The sequence below is a fragment of the Diadema setosum genome, chromosome 2 (assembly GCF_964275005.1).
Source record: "Diadema setosum chromosome 2, eeDiaSeto1, whole genome shotgun sequence".
NCBI classification, from domain to species: Eukaryota; Metazoa; Echinodermata; class Echinoidea; order Diadematoida; family Diadematidae; genus Diadema; species Diadema setosum.
The window spans coordinates 5,638,608-5,665,985 of record NC_092686.1 but is presented as its reverse complement, the minus strand read 5'-3'; the positions used below and the strand labels follow the sequence as shown (position 1 = coordinate 5,665,985).

The following is a 27,378-nucleotide window of genomic DNA, read 5'->3' as shown; positions in this document are numbered from 1 at the left end:
TCTACAACTTTCTTTGCAATAACTCAAGAAAAACAGCCCCTATCACGCCCATATTTTGCACATGTTTAGTTCATGTCACGTACATTATTTCATAAAATAACAACTACTTGATCAGACACCATCTTGGGTATGTAAATTAGGGTCAAAGGTCATAAATGTTTCAACCTGTATCTTGGTGAATACATGTCCTATCTTTCCCATATTTTGCACACGTAAAGACCATGTTACAAGAATCATTTCACAAAATAACCACTTTTTGCTCAGATGCCATCTTGGCTGTGCAAAGTTGGGTCAATGGTCAAATGTACTTCATTCTGTATCTTCGTTATAGTTTATACCAGGGAGGTACCTCCCTGGTTTATACCGAATTTGGTACCAAAGATGGTAGACCTCACTCTCTTTTCTAAATGAGAATCCAAATATCACACGGCCAATGTCTCTAAACACAGATAAAATCTATATGGTCATGCCTATTGCGATCAGGACTCGAATCATTGATTAAAAAAAAAAATCGGATCACCTAATTTGTCAGTCTTGACAAATTCCGAGTCTAGTTCTTCTTCTTCTTCTTTATTTCTGGACAAAATTTGTGTATCGATTAGCTCAGAAATTCCTCTTCCTATCAATGTCAAACTTATACCATATATGTATCATGTCCCAAAGACGACGGGTCAAGTAAAATCGTAGTGATCAGTCGACCGTGACGTCACTATGACGTCATTATATGAAAACACATTTTCATTCATATCTCATTAATGGAATAGAATTTTGCAATGAAATTTACGTCACATACATTTCAAGTTATGCGCATTTTACTCATATTCTCAAAATTCATATATTCTCTTAAAACGTGCGCGTACGCGCGCGTTGAAATATTTGTATGCTCAAATCGAGCTCAAATTTTTTTTGCACACGTTTCAGACCATTTGGAGTATTTTTTGAAAAATTGAAAAAATTGGACGGACGCGTACGCGCGCGCACATATTCGCACACACAGCTCATATGCAATGGAAATTTCCCGTTTTTTTAAACTTATCGGATGCCTAAAATGTCAATGAATATTTCTACCAAGTTTCAAGTCAATCCGACTCAATATGACGTCATACGGGCCAATCAAAGTTGAAATTCCGCGCGCGCGTCAATGGCGATATACAGTGCAACGATGCCAAAAAAACGCCAATTTTAAATCCGATTTTACTCGTCAGGATGGACGGTGACCCCCCATTTTCTTTACATATTCTGAAAGCTGATGAGTTGGACATGTTATTTCATGGGTTGGCGATGCTGGCAAAATAATTAAAAGATATCAAATTTCTTAATAAAGTAAAAAAAGTAAATTTTCAAAATGACGTCATCAAATTTCAAGTTCACTCGAGCGTATCTCACTTATCCTTTGCCAATTTACACCCAGATTTCAGTATGTTGTAGCTTATTAAATGATCTTTCAGTAATATTATTACAACATTTTGATTGGATGACGGCATCACCTCGTAAAAATGGATTGAAAGTAACATTGTCAAATTTGACCAGTTTACGTGTTATCTCTATGGGAGAGCAGTTTTCCTGGCAGTGAAAATTGACATGACTCTCTTTTTCGAGCACTAGCTCACTTACGCGTCGGTGAATTTCTCCCAGATTTTAGTATGTTGTAGCTGAGACTTTGGGCTATCGTAAGTGTGCCCTCCATTTTTTCATACGATGTCGGCATCACGTCGAAAAACTTGGTTGAAAATGGCACGAGGCTTTGATGCAGCGTCATTTTGCTTAATACACAGGGCCTATGGAGAATGAAATAGGTCATCGCGTAGCGCATCCGACTCGTAACCCTAAGGTCCCTGGTTCGAGGCTCACCCCTGCCAATATTTTTTTAAATTTTTTTAAACACTTTTTTCCTTCTTTTTCTTTAGTTAATCTTAATCTCCCTTTCCTTACTTTATCTTTTCCTGATTTTTTTATGCTTCTCCTTCAAATTTCTATAAAATAACATAGTTTTTCTTTATTTTTCTTTCTTTCTACTACTTTCTGTGCTATAGATGAACAACAACAACGGCTATCAATCCCATATTTTGCACATGTTTAGTACATGTCACGTACATTATTTCATAAAATAACAACTACTTGATCGGACACCATCTTGGGTATGTAAATTAGGGTCAAAGGTCATAAATGTTTCATCCTGTATCTTGGTGAATACATGTCCTATCTTTCCCATATTTTGCACACGCAAAGACCATGTTACAAGAATCATTTCATAAAATCATCACTTTTTGCTTAGACGCCATCTTGGGTGTGCAAAGTTAGGTCAAAGGTCAAATATACTTCATTCTGTATTTCCGTTAGTGTATACGGAATTCGGTACCAAAGATGGCAGGTCTCACTCCCTTTTCTAAAAGAGAATCCAAACATCACACGGCCAATGTCCCGTCAACACAGATGAAACCTGTATGGCCATGAATATTTGGATCAGGACTCAAATCATTGATTTTCGAAGAGATCGGATCACCTAATTTGTCAGTGTTGACAAATTCCGGTTCTAGTGTTAAACTTCCCGTTGTCACAAAAAAAGTTCTTTCTCCTTAAATGTTGTGTAGAGGTTAGCTCAGAAAGTCCTCTTCCTATCAATGTCAAAATCATACCATATATGTATCACGTCCCAAAGACGACCCATCAAGTAAAATCATAGTGATCAGTCGACCGTGACGTCACTATGACGTCATTATATGAAAACACATTCTCAATTATATCTCAATTATGGAATGGAATTTTTCAATGAAATTTACGTCACATATAGTTCAAGTCAACGTGATTCTACTCATGTTTTCAAAATTCATCTATATACTTCAAACGTGCGCGTACGCGCGCGTTGAAATATTTGTATGCTCAAATCGAGCTCAAATTTTTTTTTGCACACGTTTCAGACAATTTGGAGCATTTTTTGAAAAATTGAAAAAATCGGACGGACGCGTACGCGCGCGCACATATACGCACGCACAGCTCATATGCAATAGAAATTTCCCGTTTTTTCACACAAATCGGATGTCTGAAATGTCAAGGAATATTTCTACCAAGTTTCAAGTCAATCCCACTCAATATGACGTCATACGGGCCCGTCAAATTTGAAATTCCGCGCGCGCGTCAATGGCGATATACAGTGCAACTATGCCAAAAGACCGCCAATTTTAAATCCGATTTTACTCGTCAGGATGGACGGTGACCCCCCATTTTCTTTACATATTCTGAAAGCTGATGAGTTGTACATGTCATTTCATGGGTTGGCAATGCTGGAAAAATGATGAAAATATATCAAATTTCTTAATAAAGTTAAAAAAGTAAATTTTCAAAATGACGTCATCAAATTTCAAGTTCATTCAAGCATATCTCACTTAGTCTTTAGTTGATTTTCGTCCAAATTTCAATATGTTGTAGCTTATTAAATGGTCTTTCAGATATATAATAACAACAATTTGATTGGATGACGGCATCACCTCGTAAAAAGGGATTAAATGTAACATTGTTAAATTTGACCAGTTTACGTGTTATCTCTATGGGAGTGCAGTTTTTCTGGAAATGAAAACTGACATGACTATCTTTATCGAGCACTAGCTCACTTATGCTTCGGTGAATTTCTCCCATATTTTAGTATGTTGTAGCTGAGACTTTGGGCTATCGTGACTGTGCCCTTCGTTTTTTCATACAGAGTCGGCATCATGCCCAAAAACTTGGTTGAAATTAAAGCTTATCTTCCATGTATTTTCATATTCCTTTCTTTCTGCAACTTTCTTTGCAATAACTCAAGAAAAACAAGCTCTATCAGCCCAATATTTTGCACATGTTTAGTTTATGTCACGTACATTATTTCATAAAATAACAACTACTTGATCGGGCACCTTCTTGGGTAAGTAAATTAGGGTCAAAGGTCAAAAATGTTTCATCCTGTATCTTGGTGAATACATGTCTTATCTTTCCCATATTTTGCATACGTAAAGACCATGTTACAAGAATCATTTCACAAAATAACCACTTTTTGCTCAGACGCCATCTTGTCTGTGCAAAGTAGGGTCAAAGGTCATATGTACTTCTTTCTTTATCTTCATTATCACGTGTTATCTCTATGGGAGGGAATTTTTCTAGATGTGAAAATTGATATGATTGTCTTTATCTACGACTAGCTCACTTACCCTTCGGTGAATTTCTTCCAGATTTTAGTATGTTGTAGCCAATTTAATACTCTTTAAGTTCTCTTCTATCAAAGATTTAATCGGATGATGTCTTCACCTCGTGAAAATGGATAAATGTAACCTTGTCAAATTTAACCAGTTTACGTGTTATCTCTATGGGAGGGAATTTTTCTGGAAATGAAAATTGACATGGCGGTCTTTATCGAGCACTAGTTCACTTACTCTTCGGTGAATTTCTCCCAGATTTTAATATGTTGTAGCTGAGACTATGCGCTATCGTCATAACTCTCTCCAATTTTTCATACGACGCCGACATCACGTCAAAAAACTTGGTTGAAATCAAACTTATCTTCGATGTATTGAGATATTTCTTTCTTTCTGCAACTTTCTTTGCAATAACTCGAGAAAAACAGCCCCTTTCATCCCCATATTTTGCACATGTTTAGTTCATGTCACGTACATTATTTCATTAAATAACAACTACTTGATCAGACACCATCTTGGGTATGTAAATTAGGGTCAAAGGTCATAAATGTTTCAACCTGTATCTTGGTGAATACATGTCCTATCTTTCCCATATTTTGCACACGTAAAGACCATGTTACAAGAATCATTTCACAAAATAACCACTTTTTGCTCAGATGCCATCTTGGCTGTGCAAAGTTGGGTCAATGGTCAAAATACTTCATTCTGTATCTTCGTTATAGTGTATACAGAATTTGGTACCAAAGATTTCAGACCTGACTCTCTTTTCTAAATGAGAATCCAAACATCACACGGCCAATGTCTCTAAACACAGATGAAACGTATATGGTCATGTCTATTGCGATCAGGACTCGAATCAATGATTTAAAAAAAATCGGATCACCTAATTTGTCAGTCTTGACAAATTCCAAGTCTAGTTAGGTGATCCGAGTATCCTCTCGGATCACCTTCTGTATCTGTACTGATTCTTTCTTCTTCTTTTTCTTCTTTCTCCTCAAAAGTTGTGTATGGATTAGCTCAGAAAGTCCTCTTCTTATCAATGTCAAAATCATACCATATATGTATCATGTCCCAAAGACGGCAATCGAACTAAAATCAAAGTGATCAGTCGACCGTGACGTCACTATGACGTCATTATATGAAAACACATTCTCAATCATATGTCATTAATGGAATGGAATTTTTCAATGAAATTTACGTCACATATATTTCAAATTATGCGCATTCTACTCATATTTTCAGAATCCATATTTTCCCTTAAAAAATGCGCGTACGCGCGCGTTGAAATATTTGTATGCTCAAATCGAGCTCAAATTTTTTTTGCACACGTTTCAGACCATTTGGAGCATTTTTTGAAAAATTGAAAAAATCGGACGGACGCGTACGCGCGCGCACATATACGCACGCACAGCTCATATGCAATAGAAATTTCCCGTTTTTTTACACTGATCGGATGCCTGAATTGTCAAGGAATATTTCTACCAAGTTTCAAGTCAATCCGACTCATTATGACGTCACACGGGAACGTCAAAGTTGAAATTCCGCGCGCGCGGCAATGGCGATATACAGTGCAACTATGCCAAAAAACCGCCAATTTTGAATCCGATTTTACTCGCCAGGATGGACGGTGACCCCCCATTTTCTTTACATATTCTGAAAGCTGATGAGTTGTAAATGTCATTTCATGGGTTGGCGATGCTGGAAAAATGATTAAAAGATATCAAATTTCTTAATAAAGTAAAAAAAGTAAATTTTCAAAATGACGTCATCAAATTTTAAGTTCATTCAAGCGTATCTCACTTATTCTTTTGTTGATTTTCGTCCAAAATTCAATATGTTGTAGCTTATTGCATGGTCTTTCAGTCATATAATAACAACATTTTGATTGGATGACGGCATCACCTCGTAAAAATGGATTGAAAGTAACATTATCAAATTTGACCAGTTTACGTGTTATCTCTATGGGAGTGCAGTTTTTCTGGAAATGAAAACTGACATGACTACTTTATCGACCACTAGCTCACTTATGCTTCGGTGAATTTCTCCCATATTTTAGTATGTTGTAGCTGAGACTTCGGGCTATCGTAAGTGTGCCCTCCATTTTTTCATACGATGTCGGCATCACGTCGAAAAACTTGGTTGAAAATGGCACGAGGCTTTGATGCAGCGTCATTTTGCTTAATACACAGGGCCTATGGAGAATGAAATAGGTCATTGCGTAGCGCATCCGACTCGTAACCCTAAGGTCCCTGGTTCGAGGCTCACCCCTGCCAATATTTTTTTAAAATTTTTTAAACACTTTTTTCCTTCTTTTTCTTTAGTTAATCTTAATCTCCCTTTCCTTACTTTATCCTTTCCTGATTTTTTTATGCTTCTCCTTGAAATTTCTATAAAATAACATAGTTTTTCTTTATTTTTCTTTCTTTCTACTACTTTCTGTGCAATAGATGAACAACAACAACGGCTATCAATCCCATATTTTGCACATGTTTAGTACATGTCACGTACATTATTTCATAAAATAACAACTACTTGATCGGACACCATCTTGGGTATGTAAATTAGGGTCAAAGGTCATAAATGTTTCATCCTGTATCTTGGTGAATACATGTCCTATCTTTCCCATATTTTGCACACGCAAAGACCATGTTACAAGAATCATTTCATAAAATCATCACTTTTTGCTTAGACGCCATCTTGGGTGTGCAAAGTTAGGTCAAAGGTCAAATATACTTCATTCTGTATTTCCGTTAGTGTATACGGAATTCGGTACCAAAGATGGCAGGTCTCACTCCCTTTTCTAAAAGAGAATCCAAACATCACACGGCCAATGTCCCGTCAACACAGATGAAACCTGTATGGCCATGAATATTTGGATCAGGACTCAAATCATTGATTTTCGAAGAGATCGGATCACCTAATTTGTCAGTGTTGACAAATTCCGGTTCTAGTTTATATTGATTTTGCATGTAGATAAAAGATTTGTATGTCAAATGGTCATTTTTTTTTTTTTTTTTGGCAATGTATTTCTTGAACAAATCGTCCACCTCATCTGCGGTTGCTAAGTTCAACCTCTGTAATGATTTCCATCTGCTGTTGAGAACGCTAGACAAGCTTTTACATCCAGGATTCTACATATTATTTCTGTCGATATACTCTAACATTCGTTGGCTATAATGGAGACAAATGTGAAATGCTCCAGCATTCATTTCTGCACTAAATATAAGTTAGAGCACTAACTAAAAAATCAATTGCTTTTTCAGATTCAACTAACTACTACTTTCAAAAGGGACTGCCATAGGAGAGTATAGACGAGGGAACATCCGGTGTGCTACACGAATCATGGTCGGTCGTCTTTCGTTTATTGAATGCAGTGGTACATTTCATAAAGTTATGCATCGAACATTTCAATTTCCTTGTCAGATCTATAGGTCACCTTAAAAGTATTGTGGCACTCGCAAGTCAAGACAGAAACAACATCAATAACTATTCCTGTCTACCCCTATCTTTGTCTGAGTTTAAAAAACAATAACAACAACTTTCCTCTGTGCAGTGAATTGAAAAGAATTAGACGTAATTATCGGATGGCCACGCCTTATTTTTTCCTTTCTTTCCAAACTTGAATATCCTCATTCTGCACACAAACATACTAGGGGGTTCCCACCAAACTGAACTGATCTACAATAATTATAATAGTCACAGGGCACTTATACTGGACCACCAGCGTACTTTCAGCAAGTTGGATTATACTGTTTGGTGGCTAATTTCCCGCTTCCTACTAACCTACCTGTGTCTTCTAAATTGAGGTTTACCTCGGCTCCCAACGGACTATCTCCGAAAGGAGAGAGAAAAAGAGAAAGAGAGAGAGAGAGAGAGAGAGAGAGAGAGCGGGAGGGAGGGAGAGTGAGGGGTGAGGTGGTGAAGAAGAAGAAGAAGATCCGAAAAGAGATCACAAGAGAAAACTCAGCCATTTTAATTTTGTTCAAACAGCCGTTGAGCACCAGACAGTTTGTACGGAAATTTGCAGGGGCTTATGTATAGACGAGTGGAGATGAGCGATGCAAGATCCGTCACAGGACTTCAAGAAAATAATCATTGTATGCCTTGTCTGACGAAGAAAATACTGTCGTATTATTTCCTTGTCTGAGAAAACGACAATTCTGATCTAGAGAAAAGACAGAGATATTTCCATGTAAGAGATCCGACTTTAAAGGGATACATCGTGCTCACTCTTCATCAAAGCAGATATGAAAGTGAATAAAAACTACGATAAGATCGACAAAAGACGCAGCTCTGCCGCTGCATGTGTCGTAAAATAACGCTTCTTATTATACCCCAGGTCTAATTAGAATGCTTAGCTTGGATGGACTTCATTTCCGCTTGGTTAACCTATCATATCAAAATTACTGTAAACAAAACGATAAAGATACACCGTGCGACAAAAAAAAAAAAGATCAGAATCATTCAGCCATTGAAACGACGGGAGACTTGAATTGTACTTATTAAGATTTTAATGATAATTTTATTGCTTAAAATTGATAGTGTCTTAAAGATTCAGACGGATTAAAATTGATATTGAAACGACAATGATACTTGCGATGCTTACAATTAAATCATGATTCCATGATTTGTAAAGCAAACTCTTGTCTTTGAATAGTTCACCGAATTCGCGACCAATATGTAAGTCCTATAATGTGGCCTCACAATTATTATTTCCCGTTATACACAATGTGACATTTTGCAATAGGCTTTATAATGAGAACTGCAGGATGTACAAGGGTGTACAATAAGTTATGAAATCTATTTTTTTTAGGCTAAAAAAAAAATCTACTGGTATGTCAAAATCGAGCGGTACTGGCGCCTATATGCAAGCATGTCAAGGTTCAAAATGGTTCTCTATTACTCTAACCGATAGATTTATATCTTTGGGAGAAACTGTAATAGATGAGTGGTCACATGTGTCTTGATGATGTCACTGTCGTGACTGTGCACTTTTTTCTTTTCTTTTTTCAAGTGTAGAAGTGTCTTGATTGCTCTATTGTTTAACTAGTGAACAAGAGATGATAACTAAAAAGGACGTAGGCCCTAAGTACCGCCCTGGCGTAAATTGCGAGCAGAAAGTTCTGAGAACTATAGTCGTTGCGATGCCACTCGAAATTCAACGATGTGTCTCCATGGTGACCATGCCGCGAAATACCTCGCACTTTAAATGGATATCATCTTGTTCTTTTTTCTAACTCGATACATAAATTCAAGAAGAGCGCTACTGTACACAAAATATGTATTCGTGATGATATAGGCCTATATGTTTACGGCAAGAGGACACGAAAATAAGATAAATCACTGTCAGCCAAAATTTGATACACCATTTATAATGACAGACGTGTAGTCGTATGGTGTTGCAGTTAATATTTATAACGTCCTGCGTTTTATTATAGATGTAATTTATCCTTATAGTTAAGTAAATCACGTGTTTTCTAGCACAAACTCTCAGCTATAAATCATGTTAAGAAGACCCAAGGTATAATATTTTGATATCTTTATTCATTTTTTTTTCTTCGTACCCCATGCTTTCATCATGTGGCTCATCTAATAAATTTGGAGTGCATGGGCATTCGTCCAACTCAGCAACACTCACCTCTTCCTTTTTAAAGCCCCATTACTTCAAAGATCCTACATGTTAAGAACTATTTCTTTTTTTTAATGGAAACTGATTATGAATACTATATATGACTGCAGTATACCCCCTATCCCCACACATTTTTCGAGATATTTCTCGATGAATAGGAACACCTATATGCTACACGATTCTCCAGAAAGTTATCGAAGGCACAAACAAGAATAGATTACCGACTGCAACGGCTATAGCCCGACGACTATGGTCATGTAATTCATGAATATAGTGGGCATCCGCAACGTCGCAACTCGCTTATTTTTAGTCAACCAACAGGAACGGCGGGAAGGATGATTGTACACAGGCTACTGACCTTCAAGATAAAAACAGCCATGGCTCACCCTCCCCCATTTTCTTTTTGTTTTATTGGAATTATCCAGCAAATTCTCGTGGCTAGGAAAATAACAACAAACAGAGAGCGGGAAAAGATAGGAGAGCTATTGAGCACACGCAACTTACGTAGCACGAAGGATATTAAAGGAGGATACGTGACTATAAATATGAAAGCATTTCAAAATGTGTGGGCCGTTTATGGAATTCGATAACGAAATTGAAAGATTCCTATAGATGTGATCATATTACAGTCGACCTACTTGCCGAAACAACCCGGGCGGCTATAATCATACTGAGTCCTTGTGCGATGAATCTGGTGACTTCGGACATCGGCAATATTAATATCTAATGAAGATTTTCAAGTGATTTGGTTTTGAGCTGTTGGGTGATGATGATTGTAATATGACACTTGGATTAAAACTGAGAGAGTGTAGTCTCGATAGCGCTATCTTATGTTTCATGTTTTTCATTCATTTTCTGCAAATATGCATTTGTGCATTTGTATGTTAATATAATGTCTTAATCGGTTCGTTGTGTCGATACCGGAATCGTCTTTTTGTATTGTATCATTGCGGTATGTACAGAGTTCACATAAAATGACTTGCATATAAGCGCGTAGATTTAAGACATAAATTAGTGGTATATGTAAATGTACAGAAAAGGTTGTCGACCACATTCATTTACCAACATCTTTATGCGTAATCTTAGATTTGAAATCTTAAATCTAGATTTTGAAAAAGTCGCCCAAAATCGGTTCATATTCAAGTCATTTTCAATACGAGAAACGAAGAAACAAACTTATTAAAATTTTGTTTTAATGCATTCTTTTCAATTCCTTTTGGCACTGAAACTAATCGTATACAGGCTGTATGCATGCCAGCGAAATAATGATATCATTGCCTTACAATTTAGCCTTCACTACAAACAATGTATCTTTGGAAACTGAAATCATATTTTGGTAAGAGACTTGTGAATGTAAAACTTTACTCCGTTTGACAAGACTAGTAGCTTATGATGTAACCTCTAAATGATTAGATGAAGGGCATTCTTTGGCACGATGGTCGTTTGTTGATTAATCACACAGAATTCTTTCTAGGTTGTGAGGTCATAACATTCCTCATGGGGCTATACATACACACAACCTTTGTCCCTGTTTCATGACATGTCAGGAGAATTTAAGTTTCAAACAAATTTCTTCGACTGTACGTGTATAACGGGCCTGGATATGGTTTGCATAATAAACAAATACAGATTTTTGCTGGAGATGCTTGTGCATTTTAATTTTGTGTGCAATGTGTGTAATGTGTGTGATGAGAGGTGTTGTGACCTCGGAAACGAATACCGCCGCAGATGCCAAAAATAACACGTTTGTTACCTCAAAAGGAATGAACGGGAAGAAAAAGGGGGGCATGGAGAGCCCCCTCCCTTTCCACCCCAACCCTCGGGGTCACGCTCTTCCTGTCTAGACGAAGGGATGGGAACCCTTCTCAAAGTTTTGTGGTGGCAACAAGCTTTAGATATGGCCCGTTAGATTGAAGATTTGACCATGTAGATCTTTCTAAGCAGGGAGGTGAGACCTCCCTGTTCTAAGCCTTATATTCTTTCTCTCAGTGAAAACATAAGCTAACTTGCATCTCGCCTTTTGAATATTGTTCTCTCTTCCCCGCGTGGCAAGTTCCTCGAGATACTAGCTACCAGATTTATGTCCTATATATTGTCTAAACTCCGATTTCATCGGAAGTTCGATCAACGAATAGTTTGTGCAGCATTTACATCTGAAAATATAAACATATGAATTTGAATTCTGTTAATGAAGCGTTGTTGAAATTTATTAGTTATCAATATTAACATGTTGATTAAATGTTAATGAAACATTGGTGCATTAAAAAAAAAGTGCAATTGACTGAGTATTTGATTAATCTCTTTTATCACTTGAATAGTTGTGAAGTACATTTTATGAAATAAATCATTGATCAGTAAATCAATCAATAACAATAGGTTAGCAAGTAAGTTATAATTTCTTATTTGTCATTGGTTTGTTCATGTAAGCATTTCCTTGTATATCATTTGATAGTATGTATCAATGATTGATTTCAAGTGTTTAAATAGGTCGAGAAAAGGAAATAAAGAAAGAATTTTAAAATGAAGAGAATAGACTATATAGTATAAAAACGTTTGTAATATGCCGTGAAACAACACCCAAAACATACAAAGAAACAAATAAAATCGTAATTTGTATCTAGAAGCATACACATTTTAACAACCCCCCCCCCCCTTGAATAATATTTTTGTTTTTCTTCATTTTTTTATAGTTTAAATTCGAGAGAATGGTATTTACAACTAGTCAGATTAATGGAGTTGAGGAATTGATATTTTGTTCCGTAATTTCGCTTCATTTACTAATCACACGCATGGCCTCACTTTTTTTTATAGTTCAACCTTCCACCCATGACATGATCATACATAATATTGAGTCATGTAAAGGGCCTAATCAGGGCAAGTGTAGAATTTGGCAGTGCATCACAGCAGATGTAGAGAAAGTCATTGACGTAAAGTTCGCTCACTCTTCGTTGGGTGATGAATCCCAGGGGCCTGTCCACGTATATCAAAATAATAAATGTCATACAATTGTAGTTTAATCTCGACACCGTGACTTCATTTTAAAGACTGTGCGTGTATATGGCATCCGTTTCCTGAATCAGAATCAATAATAATGGAATAATCAAGTAATAAAGCAAGGTAAAATTAAGAAAAACGATTACAGGGGTTTATTTAATCAAGAAAATATTTTCCCGCAATAACTCTGCGCCGTTTTTAATGAAAAAAAATCGAAACCAACCGTATCCCTCGCCGCAGAGATAAACTCCGAAATGCCAAACCGCAAACATGAATTCTTTTCTCTCCCACTCTGTTAATTTAGGTCGCCATCTTGGAACAATGTTCCGTGGAAATTCCGCTGATTGACCACGGCCACCTTCATCTCATTAAAATCAACTTTGTCTTCTCTTTTCTTTAATCTCCCTCGAGGTTTTCGCTTTGTTTGTTATTCAGGAGTGCGATTTCATGTTACGATGATAACCTCGGTCACGATTCGAAAAGGGAAGCATTTAGATTCAGCGCATCGAAATTTCCGAAAGTTACCCCAATCAAATTTCCTCCACCACGCTATCATACCTACTAATCTGGCGCCAGTACTGAGGCTCTCCGCCGATAAAATCAAAATTGTTTAATGCCCACGAGATCACATCTGCGCCTAAAAAATGTTCAAGCTCTGTATGACATAATAATATGTATAGAGAGAATAGAATGTTAATGATTATAATGTGTGTCTAAAATAACGGCAGTGATTATTTCCCCGTAAAATATTATTTATATTATTATGTGTCCCATATGTTCCTTTTCATATCTTGTCATATCTCTCTCTCTCTCTCTCTCTCTCCCTGTTTGTGTGTGTGCGTAGGCGTATGTGTGTGTGTGTGTTTCCAAGGGAGCTTTGTTGTGCTTCTGAATATGACATTTATTTATTTATCCATTTCCACAAAAGCATGCTATAAATGTCTACTTGAAAAATAAAGTGTGAAATAGGAAAGTTATCACTTTGCACACGGCTCTATAGTTTCATGACAAAAATATCGATGCAACATCATCAGGTTCACAAAGTTTACATTACATAAGACGAGGTACGGGGGAGGGTGGCAGAGATATACCTGGTTGAAAACACTGAACGTGAGTTTCCAGGAGAGAAAAGTGCAAATGCTCTATATTCTTCTAGCGAACAGTGAAAGTAATCTCACGCCTCTGTCAAAAAGTCGCAACCTATTGTCGGCGTTCTTCTCTTGCTACGCCATGTATGCCAGTTCTGTTTGTTTACATCTACGGCGCTTCTAAATAAAGAGTAAACCACGTACAGTAAATTTGAATAATTCATCTTGCGCTCTTGCAATTTGTAGTTTGATTTCTTTCACAAATTTCTCCTCTCACAATCATGCGAGAATCTATGTCGGACTTCGCACTACATCACACCCTATGATAATTTTTTGAGTTTCCTCCATTTCCTCCACTCAATGTGTTTTTGTTTTCCTTCTCACCAAGAACACTCAGTTGTACTTTTTATCTATTTTGTTGCATATTTACTTGAGAAATATCCAAATATAGATGAAATGGCAAAAGATTCCCCGTTTTCACCAAGCAAACAAAAAGGGTTGGGCAATTTTTTTTTTTTTTTTTATCCTGAACATTTGAACAGGCTGCATGTAAGAGTTTTATGGTACATGCATCAATTCGATTCAAAATTACAAAAAGAGAGAAAAAAAAACCATAAAACGTACCAATATTTCCGCGTCTTAAAAGTGTCAGAACACGAGCCCATGTCACTACGTCAAATCAAACTTTAAAAAGTACGTGAGATGACATAGACTAGCGAAAGAAAAATATGATGAAAAAGGTAAGAATAAATCAAATTTCTTCCATTTCCCCTACAAACAAGAATTGTACTTTCACAAAATATAGTGATATATTTCAATCTTAATCACGGTGATGAAACTCACGCGAACTACTGTAAGATTTCGCGCGAATTCAGCAGATGAATATGCCTATACAAGCATTGAGATTTTGATTTGAAGATGACTTGCTGAAACTTGAAGAAACGTCCAATATCGCGTTGGAGCGATTATTATCTCGGTGACAGTTTAATGACTTTAATACTTCCCTTTGCTTGCTCTTCACATCATAATATATATGCAACCGGGAAATTGCACGCAGATGTAGTTTGCTTGAGCTAAGCTGCTTCTACTTTACTTCTTCTTATCTCTGTCTCGCTCTTTTCATTAAGATGAGAAAAAAAAAAAGTGAAATTGGATCAAACTCGGGCAGAGGTGATCATATCAAACTCGTTCCCAGCATGTGACTGCGCGCTATCGCTGCCGAAAATTTCGCTCTGACGCAAGCAATCTCAGCGTGAAATGGTGGAATAAGCGTAACATGGCGTGACAGAGCATTTTACATCTTCAAAAAGTGTCATCTTGAACAATCTGGGATCTTTAATAAAGTCTTCCGAAAGGATTTCACGTTCAAAAAGAGACGTTTAAAGTTTGCAGCATGATATAGCTGACTGCGTGCAAACTTTCAGCAACAGACCGATGGCAGTAATAGTAACAAGAGGAGGGGGAGAGAATGTTATTGTTACAAGATATGAAATGTTCTTGTTGTATTTGTTCATGTAGATTCCCTCACAAAGCTTTGGAAATGCGGTTAATTACCCCTGTATGACTAACTCCATTCGAATTCCAAAATGAGCTGCTTAATAAGCCCGACGAACTCGATGCCTCACGACCAATCATTCAACAATACACTGTACTCGCACTTGCTGTGAACAGCAGGGTCACATCTGGAACTATCTCATCCCACACAATATTCGCTGCACGATGACTCCCTCATGTGAAAACATGAACACATACACGCAGGTTTAAACTCGCATACAAACACGCACACACAACACACAAACTAAAGCCTGTGCTAATTAATTCTTTCGCTTGGTGCTAATTGATGTATGGTTTCCGCTGAATTCAACGTGACACAACGTCCTGAAGATTGCTGGGTATTGATCGACTGATGAACAAATGTATATTACCTCAACAAAACTGTTCCTGAAGCGTTGAATGTTGAATTTCATCAGTGAAGGAACAAAAGCGTTGAATGTTGTAATTCATACGTGAGAGAGAGAAAAAAAAAACACGGACAAACTTAGAAAGATGTTTGTAATTTATGTTTTGAAGCCATACCAAACATATTGCCAAAGGTTAATGAATTTTGAGCTCGACATAGAATAGATATTACTCTCCCTCCACTTGCATTCTGTACCTTTGCTCGTTCGTCCATCCTCACCCCTCTACCCTTTCTCCCTGCCCCAAGCTTTCACCCCTTTTCTTCTCTGCTGCCCCCTAAAATTGTCAAGTGTTCTGGAAATGTCTATTGCCTTGGTCACTTGTATTGGCGTTTCGGTACAAGCCTTTTGTACCGAATTTTGTACCAAATTTGTATATGTGCGTATACCTGTGTGTGTGTTTGTGTGAGTGTGTGTGTGCTTTAGCAAAGTGTGTGTGTGTGTGTGTGTGTGTGTGTGTGTTTGCGATTCATGTTCTTACTCGTTTCATTTTTTATGTCGAAGGGATTGAAGTGAAATGACGATGGATATAAATCCAATTGGATCCTATAGAAGACGAGCTATTGCAGCTGAATATGGGCAATCCAGCCATCTTCTCAGATGGAAAATGGCACAAACAAACAAACAAACACTACATGCAGTATTCACCAATGTAAGCTAGTACACTAGATTTGACACAGTTCGGCCAAGACAAAGAAGCAGTGTGTATGCTGAGGAGACACTAAAAATGAAGGCAGCTTAGCAGTGAATTAGTCGCTAATCGCTCTGAGTCACTGTCAATAATGACTCGCAGTGACATCATTATAGAAAACGGGAAGAAACAGACACTAAACAGTTGCCTTCATGGACGTGCGTATGGATGTAATACCATGTGTGTGTTCTTCTTTTGTATACTTTAATGTATGTACATGTTCTGTTTGTGTTTGTGTGTGGACGCTTTTTAGGTTCCCTTTGTCACTGTTTGTAGACTTTTGCCATTGTATTCACCCTGGGTTACAGAGGAGATGACGGACACAAGTGTTCTTGTTTATAACGTTCCTGCATAATTATGGACCTGCATTTTATAGAGAATAATGAAAATAAACCGGCAAACAAAACTTTGCATAGGCCTTTGTGTGTGTGCCTCGGCATGATAATTCCAAGTAACCTTATGAAATAATTCCACAGTTTCAAAAGACGACCTCATCGCTAATTCTATCTCTAAAATAAAAAATAAAAATAAAAAAACTCGTGAATTTTCACTTCAGCTTGTGCCTGATTTCATCCATTTACAAAAACTAAAACCTACGGAGCAAATTTTTTTTTCAAGGATGTTGTAGAGTGGGAATGCGAGAAACTAGCTTACACAAACAGTATCTGTAGTAGATTGAGATGCGCCTTCACGTAATTGTTGGCAATTTAAGACATCTTTTAGCAGTTGTATCGTGAGCCCCCCCCCCCCAAAAAAAAGAAAAGAATAAAAAAGCGATCTAAATTGCAACTTAGTCACGCACCAATTATAGTGAAGTAGGAAATTGCATGGACATGTTTTAAAATAGAACCTTAGCCTTGAAACAAAAAGTGCGGATAATATCATCCCGGGAAATAAAGAAATTGAACTGAATTAAATTGAATAATCAGCAAACTCTATCACTTGTGTCACACAAAGAAGAAAAGAGGAGAAGAAGAAGAAAAGTGAAAGAAGAAGAATACTTTACTCTATTTACACACCTAGGTTATCATGCTGTGGCAATTTTAAAGGGTGTGTACAGTTCTGGTCAAGGTGAGGATTTAGCTTTTAACGTTTTGCGAGATATTCAAAAACCACTCTATGAGATGTCAAAGAGCATGCAGTTCTAAGGGGTATCAAAAGTTTATTCGATGAAAATCGGTTTTGAAATGGCTGAGATATCCAAAAACAAGGTGAAGCAAAGAGATCCTAATAAAGTTGTGGCATGTCGCCTTTTATTATCAGCACTTTTTGGGATATCTCAGCCATTTGAAAACCAATTTTCATCAAATAAACGTTGAATCCTTCTTGAAATTACATGCTCTTTCATATTTCATAAGAGGCTTTTCATTATCTCACTTAGGAATGTTCAAAACATGAATCCCCACCTCAACCAGTACTGTACAGTCCCTTTAAAGGTCCAGTTTACCTTTGGGAGCAGTGATTTTAAAATTGTGCAAGATATCAAATTTCATCAATATGTGTAGGTCTGTTGTATCACAAAACATCCTACCATATAAAATTTTTGCAGTAAAGCCTAAAATATAAGGAGATATCAGTATTTTTCTCAATAAAGCATAACTGTAGACGGTTTAATCTGGAAGAATTCTTATTATAACTATTGTTCACATTTTGTGTATTGAACAATACTTAACATTGATTATACAGATTCAAATTTTTACGGTGGTTGTTTCTATCCCTAACTCACATTTTAGAACTATGTTAAAGCACTACTGCTGGATTTTTGTTTCATCTGTAAATGGTAAATTATCCCTTTAAGGCACATGGATGTAGCAGAGTCCCTTATTCAGAAAGAAAATAAAAAAATTGAAGATAAAAACGAAAAATGTTTGGTATGAAATATCTAAAATGTTCAAATATCGAAGTTATGATATTCAATAAATCTTGGTCGATTTAATTGCTGTCGCACATAAATGGTATCCACACACACACACACACACACACACGCACACATGTACGCACATGTATATATATATATATATATATGTATATATATGTATATATATATATATATATATATATATATATATATATATATATATATATATATATCAAAGCTATAAACCATAAAGCATGGATAAATGGATAAACTTAATTAGCAGTATTCCCGAAATGCGCCGCTCTATTTGGCAGGAAATTGGGATAAATGTTATCCGCCCTGAAACAAAAAAGAAGTACAGTCAGTCTCGCCCATGATCAAATTTCCTGCGACGTCCAACGTAATTCAACATTACGAATGCCTTCACACCCTGGAACGGCAGTACGAGAATACGTGATGCAGAGAATCCGCTCACTACGATGGTTATTGTGACAGTCTATAGTGGGGTTTTCCATATTTATTTGAACGTATAACTTAACAATGATAACGATGATGATGATGAGCATAATAATAATGATAATGATAATAACAATAACAATAATAATAATAATAATAATAATAATAATAATAATAATAATAATAGTAATAATAATGATAATAATGATTATAATAATGTCTTCTTTATCAGGAGTAGCCTCTTAAGAACATGTCCTTTCAATACAAGACACACTATTTCTTATCATAGTATATACGTTATGATAATCTTGGCATGAAATGATTATGGTATGTACAACTACATTTATCAAAACACTAAATTTCAAGATGTCATGTTGCACTTTATCGAATAGTACTCAGGTTCCGTTCAAGTATGTATTATGTTAATGTCCATTTTCAAAGATGCGCCTTGAGACGAAATCAATGTAGCAAACGTATTCAAATTGTATTTTGTGAAATAGTGTTATAGAAATCTAAACATGGCCCTAAATAGGTATATTCATGTTTTAAACGTTTGCATCAATATTGCTGGAAAACAAACAAACAAAGCAACAACGTTCCTAAATCAGAATATCAATAGTTTTGCAACTTGTGTGTGTGTGTGTGTGTGCGTGTGTGTGTGTGTGTGTGCGCGTGTGTGTGTGTGTGTGTGTGTGTAGGTTTTCTCTCACTTCGAGATTTGTCAATCGTGCATGGATCTGTCAGTCAGCGCGCCGTCTCAACGTATTTCCTCCGATTGGTCTAAAAAATCTCGTCCCAATCCATGCATGCTTAATATTTCTTCGTCTCACCCAATCGGTGTCGATCCACATCACCCCAGCAGCGCTCGACCGAGTGAAAGCTGTTAGTGCCTGGTCGACACGGGTGAGGTGGACCGCTTAATAAGTTCTCCGCCTCTTTGGAGAGGATTAGATGCTCTAAACTGCCAATATACCGCCGCTTGTAATTTAGGTTCTTGAAACAGGCGAAAACAAACTTTGTAAGTAGCCTTGTATCATGCTCCATTATTCGTTGCTATGGTTACAGAAAGCACTCTTTTCAGAAAAAACAAACAAACAAAAAAATCTCAGAATTTGTATATTTGTATGATGACACCGGTACTGTTCACTCTTAGAAGTCTATCACAATGTTTTCTTTAATAGTTGAAATACTATTTTGGCATTCAAACACAAAAAAAGTTGAAAATGCAAGAATTGGTAAATGGCGCAAGGGGGTGAACTTTACCTCCCCCCCCCCCCCCCTTCCCCGGCCCCCTCAACCCCCGCTCTTACAGATAATTTCCTGCACGTGGGCTTGGAAGATGACATTTTGACGGAACATGACAGAACCGAATTAATCCCGATAGACGCTGAGCAACACCATCTTTCCATGTCAGAATAATGTATCAGATATACACGATGCGGAAAGCTGACAGTCGGGTTTGCTGCGTTGCAGAGACCCGTTCGTCAGTCAAAGGGATAAACAATGTGACAATTTAACAAGCACGGGACTGAAATAGTCATCTATTAATAGTTAACACGTGGAAGGGAAATGAAGCTAGATGGGTCCCTCTTGAACATAACATACAACGTTCGTATACAATGAACACGCCAGCACTCTATACATATATCTCGACTACATTACATTCGAGTGACATGTAGTTCTTGACATATAACTCCACAGTAGCCCTACGTTGGTAGAACTTATTCTTATATTCCGACGGAAGAACTAAAGTGACGAGATGGCTGTATCTCTACGACTGCCCTTTTATTATGCACATTTTTTAGTAGTTTTCCTCATTTTGCTTAGTTTGATATTTCCCGTTTCCTGGTAATTGTTAATATCGTGGAATTTTGACAATTTTGGGGAGCTGTTCCTGATGTACTTTATTAAATTTACTTGCCGAGTAACCAACATTAAATACTCTTTATATATGAGTCTTAAAGAAAAGTAATGTAAAGATCTTATATCTAGTGGGATAGATTCATTGGTAATTTACATTCATTTTATCTGCTTATGTACACATTTATTTACATTTATTTTTTTTTTTCACATTCAGTTCTTTTTCTATTCAAGACCCTGGCGATACACTATAATTGATATTGACTAATATACTGTATGTCACGAAATGCGTCAAACACTTTTTCCACTACAGAAACGAGGAGCGAAATAATACGAGGGAAAGTTAAATTCAATAAAGCCGACATTCGTCTAGCCGTGATTCGACAATAAGATTCTCTGTCCCACTAACACTCACAGTCTGTAGGAATACTCCCTCGCAATACGTTGACATTGCGTCTGTCTGCTCTACAAACAAACTCGACATTTGCCATTTAAAATTATTACTAGATTTACAGTTATGAGTACTAGAACTGACAGCGATAGAAAAGTTTCGGCAGTTTTCCGAATGTCATGAATTACTAGTACTTATATAATAATTTGATCGTCTTTGTTACTCCGCACTGCCATATAAAATCAAGAAACAATTCTATGTGCTTCTAGCTTTGTTTCTATGATGGTCTCAATTCATGACTTTACTGCACGTCCGTATCCATCCATCACCCCGCCCTAACGTACACTCCCGCAAACGTTTTTTTTTTTTTTCCTTTCGAGAGCTAACTTTCCATGAGTGTAACACACACATACAAATCATCGAGTCTTCACGCTTCTCTCTCTCTCTAGGGAACTCCCCTGTGGCATACCAACACCTGTGGAGGGAAGAGAAAATGACAACGCCCACACCCTCTCCGCACTGACTCTTCTAGCTATGCCCGCACCCCCTTTCCCAGCAGACTCTTCAAACCACGCCCAAACCTTGCTCGCCAGAAGACCCACCGACTGTCAGCATACTTACACCCCATGTTCATCTTCTTTCCGTTAGACGAGCAGACGCGATGATAACAAGGTAACAATACTTTCTCCGATAATCTACCGGTAAATCCCCCTTTGTAAGCCTCTCGAGCCCAGTGGATTTTGTTAGGATTTCCCCTCTCCGTGCGCCCCTCAAATTTTGGGATATCCCCCTGGCTTTTTGCGCTAACATGATTGGAACGTGTCCACCTCGCCCTGGCTCTTAAATTTGAAAAATAGAAGAAGAGAAGAAGAAGAAGAAGAAGAAGAAGAAGAAGAAGAAGAAGAAGAAGAAGAAGAAGAGATTATGTCTTTTTTCCTTGTTTCTGCTTGAATTTTCAGATGATGGTCGTTATCGATCATTAACAGCAATGTGAGAAGATAATATTCAGGATGATGTCGATAATGACGGGTTAAAGGAGCATGAAAGAAGGTTGTGTCTAGACTTATCACTAAATCTTTGAACTTAAAAAAAAAAGAATAAAAAAAGATGTGGGCTCAATTCCTAGGGAGAAATCGTTGCCACGAGAAGTTTAAGTTAACCGAAACAAAAACTCACAAGTTAAGAGACATCTTGACAATGGGCTGGTCAGATAACGAAGAAAAACTGCACATAAACTTTTACACCCTTTCTTATTATATATCTTTAAAAAAAAATTTGACCGCTGGTTGTTGTTTTTTGTATCTTTTCAAACATTAAAGTTTATGCCATCGGATGATTGAATAGTTTCTAGTTTAGTTCTTTTTATGAGTAAAATGCTTACAGATAATAACACTATATTAAGAAAGAAGAAGTTGATAGTTGCAGTTTCTTCAAGGACCTTTTTTTTCACACTTCACTGAGTTGCTATAGTTACTCAGTTACCTCACGCCTAATTCTGAATTGTATATTCCTATATATCTGTCATAAATTAGTCAAGCTGTATGTGTATCCATAATAGATGTATTTGGTTTTGTTTCCTTTATTTTCGATGTTGCCACGTTAGATCAAATCAGGGGAGATTTCGATTCCATCTATTACTTTCGTCCTGAGAGATTCGAATATCCTTTCGCAATTATTTTCTCCACCCACTTTGTCATGTCAACAACTCTACGTTTTACGAGAAAAAAAAAAAAGCTGCTTTATCTATATTAAGTCGATGAAGTGTGTCTTTGTTAGGCTGAAAATGGAAAGAACAAGAAAATAGTATCTGGCCCTGTCTGTGTAAAATTCTCGGGGAGATTAACAATATCCTCTCCAAACTTCGCAGCCTTCCTATAAACACAACGCAAACGCTTCCCGTCCATTAAAACTGCTCGCGAGACAGTTTCGATATAACGAGAAACACTGGGCGCGTGATAATGACGGCATTCCGTTTTCCACCGTAGGTCAGCCATTCTCACCGAAGGGTGAATATTTTATACAAAATGTTGATTTCTTTTAATCCTAACAATGATTTTTTTTTTGTGAAACGAAACATGATTTCACAGCATTAAGTCGGTATTTTGGTAAGATTACGATCGCATCAGATTTCAGCAGTAAATTTTGAAAAAACAAATCAAGTGAAAGAATTTCCAACATGTAGATTACTTCATTCCTCTTAAAGACATAGTGTTTTGTTTTGTTTTGTAGCTAATTACACTTGTTCTTTTTATATTCTAGTTTCATGGGCAAGGGCATCACATGATCGAGAACAGTCGAACAATAATTTCAATATCTGTTCAATGGATGATCGCCCATTTAAAGGTTCAGGTCGATCTGATTCACGTACTCTATTCGAGGCGAATGACACAGCGTTAAGTCAACGCGCTTGCTGCCCCTACCCCCGTTATTCTTTTCCCTTTTTAAATTCTTATTCATCCACACTGTCTTGTTCTTCATTCCAAACTCAACAGTGTACCGTCGGAAGTTGAAATTTAACGAGGGCCCCTTTGAACTATCCGCGCCGACTTCCGTTGCTACAAAGGGCAGTCTTCAACGCATACACCCTAAAATAAGGTCATAGTGTTTTCCGTTTCGGCCATCGCATACAATGACCTAGTACATGTACTTAAGCCGTTCCATACTTAATTTTGCAACCCCCATAGACTTAATACACAGACCAGCAGGTTCCCATATGGAACGGGTTAATACAATGATGACCCAAGTGAAAACTAGACGCATGGGGATTGGCAAGCACAGATTACACATATCTCTATTCATGATCTGCGTTAAGGTTGCATATCTATGATATTTTTATCATGCAGAACTAAAACAAGGTTTTACATAATGTACTATATCAACATTTGATTACAATAATGAAACTGCTGTAACGTATTCTCAACAATTCAAGGGAATTCCAAGACTTCCACATGTGACAAGCAACGATTTGTCGACTTTGAAGTACAGAACGAAAGACGGTACAAATTAAGACGGATATCTTGTCACAAAAATTATCTTGAGTTTGACAACCTTACCTAACACATGGAGCTGACTTTGGTGTACGGAGTGCTAAATGGTGATTATATTTTTAGCAAAACCGTTAAAAAATGAACATGTGTTTTTCAACAGCGGTTTTAGATTTGAAGGTGAAAATACGATAAAAAAAAGCAAAGCTTATTCAAGTTTTGAAATTATCAAAGCAGCGCAGCGTGATAACCTAGCTGTTAATGTTTATCAAAAATGCGAACAAGAAACTATTAACCAAAATGACCACAGCTCTGACAGAAAGCTGAAAGAGTGGTTTGAATGCTCGCACTGTCTTATCGGCGTTGCCATGGCAACGCAACCTGTCCATCAAGATGTCATCTGAAAAGACCGCCAAAATGAGAGGAAGAGCATTGCAATCGCCACTATCGAACATCGATGTTTTTTACCACGGCATGAAACACGAGCGGGTGAGACTGAAGGCTTGTGACAGCGACAAGTTCTGGGATATGTCATACAAGAGCCACACAAGTATTGCTCTCTTCCCCCTTCTTTCTTTCTTTCTTTCTTTCTTTCTTTCTTTCTTTCTTTCTTTCTTTCTTTCTTTCTTTCTTCTTCTCTCCCTCCGTTTCTCTTCCTCCCATTCTCTCCTCTCTTCCTCCCTCTCTGTCTCTGCTTCAAGTTTGTTTGTTTTTTTCACGCTTGTGGATTCAACATATAATAATGTTAATTGGCAAGCCCAATTTAAGAGAACTGAGCATGTGACCCCAGCGAGTCAAGTTCGTTAGAGATTATTAAGTGAAAAGTTCTACCTATTGAAACTTTCCAAACAAGATTATACACAAGTATGTTTTTTATTTGCGGAGTTCACCTTTTAAGTCATTGAAACTCTGTAAAACGTTTCAAAGACTATAACATGTATAGTATAGAAAGCAGAGCATTAAACACGTGACTTCGTTAGTGTTTTTGCGGTTAAACCTGGTAATCAACATTTGGCTGCGACGAATGATATTTCTCGCCAATTTTTCTAGCAAGTGTCAGAACAAATGCTCCAGCTGCGTTCTTATCTCTCTTTTTTGGACGACGTTCATGGCAAAGAGTCACCTGCAAATGGCATCGTACCGATGAACTTTTTAAAAATCACCTGCTTGTGGTAGTTAATGTCGCTCTTCGAGTGTTCTTGCATGACTTCTATACTGAAGAAATTGATTTTGAATATCAAAAAAACTACTGCAATTTGTCTGCTTGTGGAAGTTTATCTGTGAGTGCTTTAACACCCCCCCCCCCCCACACACACACACACACACACCCACACACACACACGCCGACTCTTCTAGGATATGTTGATTATTTTTTGCCTTTTTTCATATCGATAATTACCTTTGCTTCAAAATATACACCATAATAGTGGTGGTAGTTGGTGGTTGGTAGTGATTATATACATTGCTTTTCTCTCTCTCTCTCTCTCTCCTTACAAGTGTAGGGACTTGAAAAAAAAACACAAATCGTATGGAATAAGATAAACTGTACTTAAGAATAAATTCTTATTTTCAAGGTAAGGATGAACATGGGGTTGATATCATTTTGATGATGATAAATCCCTTGCAAAGAGGAGATTGCAAGTATACAGAGACACAAAAATGTTCCACTACACACACACACACACACACACACACACACACACACACACACACACACACACACACACATATATATATATATATATATATATATATTATATATATATATAAGCATATATGCATAGATATGTATGTATAGATGTGTGTGTATTTTAGATAGACAGATAGATAGATTAGAGACATACAATAGCTTGCAGCAAATACAGTGTTGTCGAAAATTTGTTTTACGCCGATTTTCGTCATCAAAAACCATTTTGAGTGATGACATATCGCAGAATCAGCTAACCCGTAAAAAGCCCCACTAAATGCCTCGTGATTACGCTGTAATCGCCGTCGTATTTATAGATACAGATATTATTCCGACACAAGCGATAAAATATTGCTCGTGCCGTGGACATATGGACGCATGGGTTAATATTCAAGTTTGTGTGTGCGCTTGTTTCCTGCTGTGTATGTGTGCGTGTGTGTCACATGAATATTATGACAATCTTGCGTTGCATAAGTTTTTCTTCTTCTCCGTTCAAATCGATGGTATTACAAGAGATATCAAGAATTTGAGATTGTATCATACAAATATTACATAACAATAGTATTTCACCTGCACAGTATGCAAAAGAGAAAAAAAAATCAGGAAGTGTGATAAAGAGAAGAAAAAAGCGGAAAAATTGAAACGGGAAATTGGTGATCTGAACAACATTGTTACTAGTATCTTGTTTTCTTCCTTCTCCTTTTTTTTCTTCACTCTTGGGCATGGAATCACCGTTTAAACTGTCATCACTTACAAAATATATCTATTATCGCAAAATGCCTTTGTCCGTCAGATTGACATATCACTATCATCATCGCCTTCGATCATCTTCTATCATGAAACTGCTGATTGGAGTTTGTTAGTTGAGTCTAGTAGAAGTAATCGTTTGAAGTTCTTGAACTCAACGAAGTTATAGAAGAAACGAGAAAACATCATCCACCTCAGTCCATGGTTCTCGTAACATTTGGTGCGGGTGCCGACAGAAGCGGGTTAAAAAAGAGAAGAGTGACATCAAAATCAACTTTTCATCGTAATTATAACTATAATTTCTTCAAGGAGTACCATTCGTCTGAATGATATCTAATTCTATTCGTCATTAAAGTTAAAAGAGTAAATAGGGAATCCAAATCGAGCATTTCCGCCTCCTGTTCTTATTTCTGGAGGAAAATGACAAGCATATCATGATACATGGAACATGGACGGCAGGATGTTACATATCTGAGGGCCACACGAGGACGCAAGGTTAGAGTTAATTCTTTTTTTTTTTCATGAGATATCAAATGATATCTTGCATCGAAATAGAGATTCTTACCTGACCATGTGTGTACAAACGCCACTGCCGACTGGGTCCAACTCGTTTTGTCCCATCACGGATACATGGGTCGCCAGAAGGACCAAGACCAGGCCCCATCTCATAGTCCTCAACAAGTCGGACCCAGACAAGTGTCCCATCACCATCATCATAATTTTCATCTCTCCTATAGAAATTTCTCCAGAAATCTCCTGTGTTTGTTGTTTTCCGATCCCAGGACCTTTCACACCTGCCGAGAATTTTGACAAATGTGTCCGATCCCGAAAGTCGAGCAGTTTGATGCTCACGATCTCTCTCCGTTCTGCAT

General features: G+C 37.2%; 1 protein-coding gene across 1 annotated transcript in view; it reads right to left on the bottom strand.

The window, feature by feature from the left end:
• LOC140239222 (uncharacterized) overlaps window positions 1-27,155 on the bottom strand; it is a 74,790-nt gene extending 47,635 nt beyond the window's left edge. The window contains exon 1 of the mRNA XM_072319105.1: window positions 27,072-27,155. Within this exon, the coding sequence (XP_072175206.1) occupies window positions 27,072-27,127 (56 nt within the window). The 5' untranslated portion in view covers window positions 27,128-27,155. The remainder of the gene's footprint in view (window positions 1-27,071) is intronic.
• Between the last annotated feature and the right edge of the window lie 223 nt (window positions 27,156-27,378).